Consider the following 11,329-nt stretch of genomic DNA (forward strand, 5'->3'; position numbering starts at 1 on the left):
CAAAAACAAACACAGCGTTGCATTATCCAGAGGACAAAACAGCATGAAGGCAGATCCCAACTCAGTTATGAAGCTGGCCTTTCTAATTGTTTTTTTCATGGTTTTTGGACCAGATCTGACGTCGGTGCTTAGGGGTTACTTCTGGCTCCTGGCAGGCTCAGTGAACCATATGGGATGCCAGAAGTCGAACTCAGGTCCATCTAGGATGTGGCACATGCAAGGCAAATCCCTACCGCTGTGCTATCATTCCGGACCCCAAAGCTGGTCGTTTTAAAGCGGGGTGTCCCTCTCCACCTCTGAAGCCAGAACCAGACACCCGGAGACAACAGGGACAAGACTAGGTTTATTAGGGGACATCAGGGAACAGGGTGAAGGGTCAGGGTTAAAGTTCATTGGAGGGTGACCCCCCAAAGCTCTTTCCCCTGGGGCTTGGGAAAAACAGAGACAAAGAGACAGATTGGTGGGGCCTACAGCAGGGCAGGAGGGTGTTCCTGCCTGGGGGTAGAGGGGGATTCACAGGATGGAGCTGGGTGTCAGGGCTCCCCAGCCTGACAGGTCCACTCCAGCAGGAAGGGGTGAGAATGCATCCGATTGGGCTGTCCTACAAGGGATTCTCAAACCAGCCTATTCTAATGTTGGGGTGAGGACCGTTCTGGGGGGGGGTTCAATCCCAACCTCACTACAAGGGGGCAAAGGGCAGGGCGATCCACCCTGGTCCTCCTTCATACTAGGGAGTGGAAAGGTGGGAAGGGGAAGAGAAGGCAGATCCCGGCTCTATCCATTTTGAGGGCGCACCAGTGACTCTAAGGGGTAGCATTTGCGGGGAAATTAGGGGATGAGATCTCCTCTAAGAGATTCTCCAGGTTGGGAATCAATGGCTTTTGGAGAGAATCCCGGTCTTCCCTTGCTGGGGGGACCTGTACCCCTCAAAGAGAAAGACTTAGCTCATTTCTCCTTTCCAGGCCTCCCTGGTGTCGAGGGGCACTGATTTTGGGGTGCTTCCATCTCCGAAGTCCTTCCACTGATCCACCACAGCTTCTTCTACTCCCCGTAAGGAAGCCAGTTCTGCTTATCCACTCAGGGGCCTGGATTCCGGAGAACCCCCATATCTTGGGCCAGAGGGGCCTGGAGGAAGAAAGTCGGGGTGCGCACCCCCGGGGCCACCTCAGTCCATGCCGCGGTGCAGCTTCAGGTGCCGGGAGAGGTTGCTGAGCGTGATGAAGCCCTTGCCGCAGATGTGGCAGGGGAAGGGCCGCTCGCTGCCGTGCAGCAGCCGGTGGCGCTTGAGGTAGCACTCGTGGCGGAAGAACTTGCCGCACTCGAGGCAGGGGAAGGGCTTCTCGCCCGTGTGCACCAGGACGTGGCGCTCCAGGTCGCGGGGCGAGCGGAACAGCTTCTCGCACTCGGAGCAGCCAAAGATCTTCTTGCCCCGGCCCGACGCGGGCACCGGCCTGGCCTCTCCGGCACCGGGCACCGTGTCGCCCTGCAGGGCCTCGCCATCGGGTGGGCCTCCTGCACCTCCACCGCTGCCCTGGCCCTGGTCCTGGTCCTCGCCTTGGCCGTGGCTGGCGCGCTGGTGCTCCTCCAGGGCGGCCAGGGCGGCGTAGAGGGCCCCGCAGTGGCCGCAGCCATAGGCGGCCGGGCCCGAGTGGGCCTCCAGGTGTCCGGCGAGAGCGCCGGCCGAGGCGAAGAAGGTCCCGCAGTCGCACTGGTACAGGGTGTCCTCCGACGCCGCAGCCGGGCCCCCCTCGCCGAGCGGGCTCAGCTTGGGTGCCCCGAGCCCAGAGTGGCCCAGGAGCAGCCCGGCTTCGTCCCAGGCTGGTGGCCGTTCATCCCCGGAGGCCTCGGGGTCCGCGGGCGCCTCCTCCTCGTGGGACCCTGGAGATGCCCAATTGTGTGCGGGGGGCGCGGCACCCACGGCCTGCAACTCGTGGGTCAGCTTGTGCCTCTCCAGCAGCGCCGGGGCGTTGAAGTCGCGCTCGCAGCGCGGACACTTGAAGGGCTTCACGTCAGTGTGCGCAGCCCAGTGCGCGGCCAGCTCGCGGCCCTGGTCGAAGCGCCTAGCGCACGCCCCGCAGGCGAACGGGGGCAGCGAGGTGGGGGTCAGGCCCCAGCCAGAGCTACCCTCCGGGCCCTCGGGGCCTCCCCGGCCGCCTCCACCCCCAGCACCGGCGCCCCCGCACACCGAGCAGGGCCCCACGTTGCAGCATACCGAGCAGGGCATGCTCAAGGTGGGCAGGCCCGGGCCGGGTTGCAGCGGCGACGGGAGGACCCCGCGGTGCTGGCGCTTCAGGTGGCGGCCCAGGCTGGAACGCGAGGAGAAGCGGAGCTCGCAGACCAGGCAGCAGTAGGGCTTCTCGCCAGTGTGGACGACCTGCGAAGGGTGGGAGAGAGCAAGGGGTCAGGGTGGCGGGAGACACTGGCAGATGGATGGAGGGACAGATTGACTGCAGGGCACATCTGGGGGTCTCCACTTTCTCGATGTACTACTAGGGCTTGAGGTTCCCAAGCTCACGAGTCTGCAACTGCAGAACCGTGTTGGCACAGACCCTGGGCTCCTCTCAGTCCGTCCTCACTTCCCACCATACGGTGCTCCCCAGTGACCTCGTTTCGGGGCCCAGTCCTGGCCTCTGCTCTCCCCAGTGAAAAGTGGGACAAAAGGCCACTCTCGGTGCTGGAGCGATAACACAGTGGTAGGGCGTTTGCCTTGCACGCAGCTGACCCAAGAGAGGCCAAGTTCAATTCCCAGCATCCCATATGGGCCCCTGAGACTGCAAGGCGTGATTTCTGAGCAAAGAGCCAGGAGTAATTCCTGAGTGATGGTGGGTGTGGCACCAAAACAAAAATAAAAGGCCACTCTCCCCTGGCCTGTGACTGGGGTACAGTTAAAAGCAGTCTTCTCAGGGGTACAGAGCCATCACACAGTGGGAAGGGCATTTGCCTTGCATGCTGGCGACCCGAGTTCCATCCCCGGCATCCCATAGTATCCCTCGAACCTGCCAGGAGTAATTTCTGAGCTCAGAGTCAGGCATAGTCTCTGAGTACCACAGGTTGTGGGCCAAACTGCCCCTCCGCAATAAAAAGTCTTCAGGGGGGGGGCAAGGTGAAGGAACAGCACAGCAGGGAGGTTGTTAGCTTTGCATGCATCTGGTCGGGTTCGATCCCCATTATCCCATACGGTCCCCCGTGGGCACAGCCTAGAGAGATTCCTCAGCAGAGCTGAGTGGCCCCGAAACAAAACAACAGAAAAAAGAAGCCCCCCCACAACTTCCTTTTCAACATTTGTCTTTCCAGAACATTCGTTGCTTGTCTGCATGCTTTCACATTAGTCATCTAGCTGACTAGCAACCAGCTCCAGGAGGCTGGGGTCCAGGTCGGGGAGCAGAGGAAGCACCCGACAGGTCACTGCTTGCTGGAGGAAGGGAAGCCTGTTGTCTAACGTGGCACGTGTGGGATGTGGGTGGGGCGGGGTGTGGGGTGCACAGGTCGCCTGGGCTCACTCACCTGGTGGTGCAGCAGGCCCGTGGAGTCCCGGAAGCCCTTAGGGCAGGCGGAGCAGCGGTAGGGCCTCTCCCCGGTGTGGGAGCGCAGGTGGTTGGCCAGGTTGAAGCTGTGCTTGAAGCCCTTTCCACAGCGCGGACACGCGTGGGGCTTGAGCGCCGTGTGCCTGGCAAAGTGGCGCCGCAGGTCCGAGCGGTAGCGGAAGCTCTTGCCACACTCACTGCAGTGAAATGGGACCCGCGGGGTGCCGGCGGCAGGCATGGCGGGGGCCGGGGTGGAAACGGGGGGCGCGGGCAGTAGTGGGCCTTCCTCCATGGCTCTGGTAGGTGGGGTTCTCTGGAGCGGGGAGAGACAGGAGCAAAGGTGAGGGGCGTGCTCCCTCTGCTCCTGGGTTCCTGTTCCCACCTTCTGCACCTCTCAGCCACTCCTTCCCCTCATGGTCCCAACCCCATCTCCCATAGCTCAGACAAATATCAACTGCATTGCTGGATGTTTGGTCGGTCTTTGATTGGGGACACACTTAAGACAGGTGCTCGGGTGACCAGGACATCCTGGGGTTTGATACTTCGCTTCCCCTCAGCCTTTTCTGCCAGGCCCATTTGGGGATGTTTTCAGGCCTCTCTGCCAGGCTAAGCCTCATTGACATGTGCAAGCCCCGGCCCTTGCATAAAGCACGCCTCTGTGGATAAACTCCACCCCTTGTGGCTAAGCTCGCCCAATATGGCTTGTCCCCACCCACCCTCACTCAGGTCTTGTTTTCCTGTGTTCTAAAATTTTGGAATCTTCCTGGGAAAACTTGGGTCCTTCTGAAGCCCCACCCCATTCTGCTCTAAGATCCTGCCCCTTACCTTCTGGTCCCCCGAACCACTTGCAAATCACTACCGGAGTTTTAATTTCTCCTGTCTGTCAATGAATATTACGTTCAAGGATAAGCCCTGTCCACTTTGAGAGCCCCAAACACTGCGAGTAAGTCCCACCCAATGGGGTTGACCATTCCCACTTTAGTTAAGCACCTCCTTCTGTGGGTGAACCCCACCCACTGGCATGGCCACTCCTGCTCTGTTAAGTTCCGCCCAGTGCGATGCTGCGGGGGACCCAACATGCTTTGCTGGCTTAGGTCCATCACCTAGTTCCTGAAGTCTTTGACCTCCTGGGCCCTCAAGAGAAACCCTCCTCTCTTACTCCTCTCTCCAAGAAGATTCCATATTCTCAGTAAATAAAAAAGACAAATATTGAGGGTGTGTGTGTGTGTGTGTGTGCTCTTGAGTTATCCTTCCAGAAGGACCAGAATTAGTCCTGAGAGCTCCTTGAAAACCGACTGGAAACTATTCTCCCCCGCAGACATAACGGGAGAAGTTGACTCATGGTGTGGCGGTCAGGTGTCAGCCAACTCGAGGTGACACATGCTACCGCCACCATAGGTGGGGGCCCTGGCACGGTTCCATCATTCAGGTAAGCCTTGAGCAGAATCCCCCTTCGCCTTTCTCCACTGTTGAGCTCAGACCCCAAAATACCCTCTTCCTCTGCAAAGGCAAGCCCCTGCTTTCCAAGGTCCCCATTCCACCCCTTTCACTTAGGCTTGGACTCATGCGCTGTCCTCCAGAAACCATCTCACCTGCGGGATACCGACATTTCCACCCAAAAGGCCCAGATCACACACCTAAACCCTCCCTCTATCATTCAGGACGTAGGCCTGGCACCAGGCCTCCCCGGGTTCGATCCCCATAGGGTCCCCCAAGCACCGACAGAAATAAAGTCGGATTCCAGAGCTCTAAGTCACCCTTGGGTGGCCCCAAAACAAAAACACTAGTGTTTTTCAATCCCACTCCTCACTGATCTTGAAGTCTGACCCCCCAAAATAAAAACCAGGCCACACCCCTTACACCCTGAGCCCCGCCCACGCACCCCAGGGAGTCGGGCCTGGTCCCTTGTGCTCCCTAGGACACTTGGGGGGGCCCCACCGGTCAAACCCCACCCCGTGGCCCGCAGCTCCGCCCGCCTCCAGGCCAGCTCCGCCCCGCTCAGGCTCCTCCCCAGGCCCCGCAAGACCCGCCCCGTAGCCCGCGGGGCGCCCCCCCCAGTCGCTGGAGGACCCAGGCCCCGGGAGGAGGGAGGAGGCCTTTTGTGTCCCTCCCCCCGTCCCCGAAAGGTGCGGCCCGGGCGCCCCGGGGGCGGGGGGCAGGCGTGGACCCGCGGCCGGCGAGCGCCCCTCGCGGGGGTCCGGGTCCCCGGCCGGGGGGCGGCCCCGGGAGGCCCGGGGGAGCCCGCGGGCGCCCCTCTCTGATTACTTACACCTCCCTCTGGGCGCCGACATTTTGGGCAGCGGGGGCAGCGTCACTTCCACCCGGGGGGCCCCTCGACTTCCGTCCGGGCGCCCCGCGACTCCCCCTCCCGGCGTCCCCCCGCTCGCCGCCCGCCCCGCGCCTCCTTCGCCCGCCCGCGTCCCTGGGCCCGCACTGGAGCCGAGCGCAGCCAGGTGGGTGCCATCTTGGGTGAGGGCAGAAGCCGGAGGGGGCGTGGCCTCGCGACACCGGCCGCCATGTCGACTGAGGGCAGCCGGGCCTGGCGCCTCGGCTTCACTGCCCGGGCGGCGGGACGCTGGGCTCCTTCGGCTTCGCAGTGCGGAGGGCGGCGGCGCCTGGATGACGGCGGCCGCCGGGAGTGCCGCAAGAGGAGCCCGGCTTGGCTGCGGCGATGGCGAGCTGGAAGGGCGCAGGCTCCCTCTCGTCCCCCTGGGCATGCGGAGGGCTGTGAAGTCGGAGCGGCGCCATGTTAGTTACGGGCACGGGCCGCCATTTCCCGCTTTCCGTCCTCGCGCTCGGCACCCGTCCGGGTGGGGAGACCCCCGGCCAGCCGGCCGGTGGCTTCAGGGAGCCCAAGACACCAAGCCCGTGTGGTTGGGGTGTGCGTCGTTGGGGTGCTTTTTGGGGGATCGCCCCCTGGAGCCCCCAGGCGCTGTGGGGCTGCGCATGCGCGCTGGCGCCGCCTGGTGACCGGGCCTTAGGACCCCGCGCGGCCCTTTTGTTCCCGGCCGCGGCGGGCGCGCGCGGGGCCCCGCGGAGGGTCAGGGCGGAGGGCGGGGCGGGGCTCCCCACGCGCCGGCCGCGGCCCCCGCGCACTCGCGAGCCCGGCGCATGCAAATGAGGTACCCGAGAGGGCGGGGGCCCGGGGCGGGGGCGGCCCGGGCGGGGGGCGGCGGGTGGGCGCGCGCGCAGACCCCTTCCCTTCCCGGCGGCCCCGCGGCCTCTCATTGGCCGCCGCCCCCGCAGGGCCCGCCCCGCGCTGGGGGGCGGCGGGCGGGCGGGCGCGCGCCTGCGCGGGGGCGCGCGCGGGCGCCTGCTGGTGGAGGTGGGGGCCGAGGCGGGAGCCTGAGGGTCGGCCTGGCCCCTCCCTGCCTGGAAGCTGGGATCTCTGAAAGCGCTGGCTCAGCTCTTGCTCAGGGTGACCCGGCCTTGCTTTGGGGGCCAGGTGCACCTGCGGCCTCTGCACCTGTCATGCCTCCCCCACTCTGGCTTGCTCTTCTTTTTCTTGTTCCCCAGCCCATGACCCAGGCACTAAGGAGGGAGCTCGGGGCCTACAGAGGGTTTGCTGAGCGCGCAGCCCTGTGCATGCTCGGCTGAGCAGCCACTGGCTCGGAGAGGCCAATGTTAACGAACCCCCGTTCGCTAATGGCTCAGAATTGGGGGTGCATCTGCAGGCTGCCCGTTTCTTCTTCTTCTTCTCCTCTTCCTGGCCCTTGACGTCTGGTTCCAAACTCTTGGTCCTGTCACTCGCTGCTGCTGCTGCGCACTTAGGCTTGCCCACCTGTCGCCCCTTTTCCCAGAAGGTGGGGTACGTGTGTAAGGATGACAGGCTGGCTCTGACCTGAGCCTCTCTGGGAGTCCTTCCCCCCAGGGCATGTCTGGGTCTGGGTGAGGCCAAGCAACTTCTGTTGTGCAACCTTGCTGGGCTTGAAAGCCAGCAGCCTGTCCCCCCAGGCCCTACTATAGTTAGGACTGCCCCCCCAGGAGGACACTCCGGGGCTTCAATGCCCAGTACCGCTGTACAGCTCCCCACTTTGCTCCTCCCCTCTTGGCAGGGCCCGAAGAACTTTGCTGAAGCTTCTGCGTTTCTGGGTGGCACCGGGGCTGCTAGATTTGAGCACCGCTGCACTGGCCAGTTCTGGGTCCAGTTGCACCCCACTCAGGAGCCTCCACCCGGGATGGGCGAGGTGTTGGGGCTCGCGGGAAGCTCCAGGCCCTCCCTGCGCTCCGCATTGACGGCTGCCCCCCTCTCTCCTCTTAGCCTGGCTCCGGTGCCCAGGCCCCCCACTGCTCCATGGACACCCCCAGCCCAGACCCGTTGCCTTCGCCTTTGCCTGGGGAGGAAGAGAAACCTCTGGCTTTGCCTCCTGTTCCCCGCGGTCGCCGGGGCCGGGGCCGCCCCCCAGGGGCTGCCACCTCCTCGCACCGGACGCTCAAGGCCTCCTTCTCCCGAAAGCGAGGCCGCCCTCCCAAGCCCAGCCAGGAGCCCCCGCTGGGCCAGGGGCCTCCGGCCCCGGTGGTGGGCAGCAGCGGGGGCAGCGACTTGCTGCTGATCGATGACCAGGGTGTGCCCTACACGGTCTCCGAGGGGGCCGTGGCCGCCGGGCCCGAGGGCTCCAGCCCCAAGAAGGCGCCGCACTTCTGCCCCGTGTGCCTGCGGGCCTTCGCCTACCTCTCCGACCTGGAGCGCCACAGCATCTCCCACTCGGAGCTGAAGCCGCACCAGTGCCAGGACTGCGGCAAGACCTTCAAAAGGTCCAGCCACCTGCGGCGCCACTGCAACATCCACGCCGGCCTGCGGCCCTTCCACTGCCTGCTCTGCCCGCGGCGCTTCCGAGAAGCCGGCGAGCTGGCGCACCACCACCGGGTGCACTCCGGGGAGCGGCCCTACCAGTGCCCCATCTGCCGGCTGCGCTTCACCGAGGCCAACACGCTGCGGCGGCACATCAAGCGCAAGCACCCGGAGGCCACCGGGGCGTCTCTGTGTCCCCCGGACCCCGGGCCCGAACCGCTGTGGGACGACGATGGCATCCCGGCCACTGAGGGAGCCGAGGAGGAGGAGGAGGAGGAGGAGGAAGGGGAGAAGAAAGAGGAGGAGGAGGAGGAAGCCGAGGGGCAGGAGCTGGCCTGACCTGCGATCCCGGCCAGCCTCGGGGCCGGTTCGGCTGTGGTTGGGCCAGGGTAGGGAGGCCGGGATCACCTCCGGTCCTGTGGCCCATCTGTGGTGGGATCGGGTCAGGGTCAAGGACACCCGTGCCAGGGTCCCATCTCCTCGCACCACCCTCTCTGAGACTGACAGGCCCTGGGAGCCAGGGGCCATGGAAATAAACTTCTGCCCACTGGCGTCCGTGTGTGTTTCGTGATGGCGTCGGAGCCTCCTCTTCTCCCCAGGATGCCGGTGCTTCTACCTTCCCACACCAGGACCCCCGTGTCCCGCCCTTAAGTGCCCTTCAGCTGGGCACTGGTGAATGAGTTGGGGAGAAGCCTTCGCCCCCTGTCCCGTCTCCAGCAGATCCCAAAGCACTCCCCGTGAATATCCAGTGTAAGCAACACCTCAGATCCGTGCACTCTAGGTCCCTTTCCAGCCAGATGTTCCAGGAGTTCTGCATCCCACTCGGGGCAGGGGGCGTGGTCGGAGTGACAGGAGGCGGGACTAGGACTGAGGAGTCAGGCCTATTGGGCAGTGGGGGCCATGGGCGGGCCTTGGGAGGAAAGGCTGAGGGTTGGGGTGGGGCTTAAAGATTTATGGGCTGTTGGCTCAGCCAAGGAGCAGTTTAGCCAAGGAAATTTTTGCTTCATCTGACTTTAGTGGGGAATTCTGCAGAGGAGAGGTGGGTCTCAATGAATCAGAGAGGCGCTGGGGGGCCATGATCGCAGCTCAGGCCTAGGGAGAGCAGAAGCTACTTGAGACCAGGGCCGGAGAGAGAGCATAGCGGTGGGGCGTTTGCCTTGCATGCAGAAGGACGGTCGTTCGAATCCTGGCGTCCCATATGGTCTCCCGTGCCTGCCAGGGGCGATTTCGGAGCGTAGAGCCAGAAGTAGCCCTTGAGTGCTGCCGGGTGTGACCCAAAACCCCCCACAAAAGAAGCTACACTGGGAGATGGGCCTACTCCTTGCACTGAGGCCGAGTGAGAGGCGAGTCTCACCTGAGATGAGTAGTGGAGCTCGTGAGAATCACCCTAACAGTGCATTATTCCTTTTATTCTTTCTGGGACCGAGCCCAGAGCCTCACATGCACATCGCTATTGCCCTACCTAGGCTCTGACTTAGGGTTTTCCGCATTCCCCTGGGGCAGGAGGCCAGAGGTTGTGCTTGTGTCAGAAATCCACCTGGTGCACCCGCAGCTGCTGCTGGATTCAGGACCAAACTCTCGAGAAACAAACTCTAGGTGGAATGTCAGAGCTGTGGGAAGGAGGAGGGGCAGTGCCAGAAGGTAAAGAGGGAGAGGTGGAGAGCAACAGGCTTGCGGTGTAGTTTATGGGGCTCTGTTATTATTATTACTATTAGCGTCGAGGCCGGGCCCAGGGCGTCGCACTAGCAAAGCGAGCGACCAGCAAGCAGGCCAGGGACGTTCCGCCGAGGCCCCGCAAGATGGAGCTAGGCGGTGGGCGGGGCCTGCGAGCGTGACGTGTGGTGGTGGGCGGGGTCTCGCCGGAAGTCCTGCGCGGAGGCGGGCGCTCGGCGCGCAGGCGCACTTGGGCCCGCGCGGCTACCGGAAGCGGCCCGGCCGTTCCCTCCGCTCGGGCGCGCAGGCGCACTGCTCGCCGCCGCCGCCGAAGCCGCCCCGCGCCGCCGAGCCGCCGCCGACTCCTCTCGGGCCGCTCCACGCCGGCGCCTCGGGGACGGGCGCGACTTCCGCTTCCGGCGGGCGCGGGGCTCCGGGGAGGGGCCGCGGGAGGGGGCGGCACTTCCGGCCGGGCGCTCGGGTCTCCCCCGGACCCGCGGCGCCGCCTCGGCCTCCTCGGCCTCCTCCCGGCGGAGACCCCGGCGCCGGTGAGTGACGGGCCCGGGCGCATCGGGGCGAGGGGGAGCCCCAGCTCGAGCCCAGCACGGCCGCTCCGCCCGCAGGGCCCCGAGCACCCTGGGGGTCCCCAAGGCGGCTGCCGGCGCCCCCTTCCCCAGGGCTCCCCGCAGGGGCTCCCCATCCTGGCTTCCGCCGGCACAGACCCGCCAGAGGCTCTCCGCATCACCCCGCTGACCTGCAGAAGGCCAGCATCCATCCGTGGGGCCTGGCAGATCTGCCACCCCAGCCCCACGTCCGCACGCCACCCCTCTCCCAGCGTGGGTGTCAGGCACTCTATTCTGGCCAGCGGCCTTCTGCAGCCGGCAGCCCCGTCCCCCACCCTCCCCGCCCCAGCGCCCCTGTCAACTCCCTTCCCCGCCCGCCGAGCGGCTCCCCCTACAGTTCTGCTGCGGACTCACACCTTCCCCTGGAGGTGGGCTTCACCTGCCGGCCCCTGGGGCTCCAGGACACCCCTCCCCAATTCTCGGCCTGTGGGGACTTTTGTCCCTCCTGCACCTCTCCCTTCAGCTCCGACCCGCCGCCTGCCTCTCTCACTTCCCCCAAGGGCGCCTTCTTTAGCCGCCCCCCCAGCCCCGCCATGCCCTGGGAGGGAGGAGGCTATGGAGAAGGAAGTAAACACACGATCAGGATAAATAGTGTTTTGTGGGAGTTCCTGAATTGGAGGTAACAGAGGGCCAAAGACCTGCGTCCACACCTGCGGAGAGGGCACTTGCAAAGACCCTGGGTGCAAAGTGGGTGGGTGGGTGCAGACAGCACCCAGCCCGGGGTGTATTTGTGTCCG

The 11,329-nt window shown here is 64.6% G+C and overlaps 2 protein-coding genes across 2 annotated transcripts; one reads left to right on the forward strand and one right to left on the reverse strand.

Moving 5' to 3' along the window:
• Positions 1-323: 323 nt before the first annotated feature.
• On the reverse strand, positions 324-4,148 carry FIZ1 (FLT3 interacting zinc finger 1). Its single transcript, XM_049787033.1, has 2 exons — positions 3,505-4,148; positions 324-2,374 (listed from the first exon to the last, which is right to left on the reverse strand). Exons 1-2 carry the CDS (start codon positions 3,814-3,816, stop codon positions 1,166-1,168), a joined length of 1,521 nt encoding a protein of 506 aa, XP_049642990.1. The 5' UTR covers positions 3,817-4,148; the 3' UTR covers positions 324-1,165.
• Positions 4,149-7,526: 3,378 nt separating this feature from the next.
• ZNF524 (zinc finger protein 524) lies at positions 7,527-8,655 on the forward strand. The gene has a single exon (XM_049787654.1). The coding sequence runs from the start codon at positions 7,819-7,821 to the stop codon at positions 8,653-8,655; it is 837 nt and encodes a 278-aa protein (XP_049643611.1). The 5' UTR covers positions 7,527-7,818.
• Positions 8,656-11,329: the final 2,674 nt, after the last annotated feature.

This window comes from Suncus etruscus, chromosome 14 (assembly GCF_024139225.1).
Source record: "Suncus etruscus isolate mSunEtr1 chromosome 14, mSunEtr1.pri.cur, whole genome shotgun sequence".
Classification (NCBI taxonomy): Eukaryota; Metazoa; Chordata; class Mammalia; order Eulipotyphla; family Soricidae; genus Suncus; species Suncus etruscus.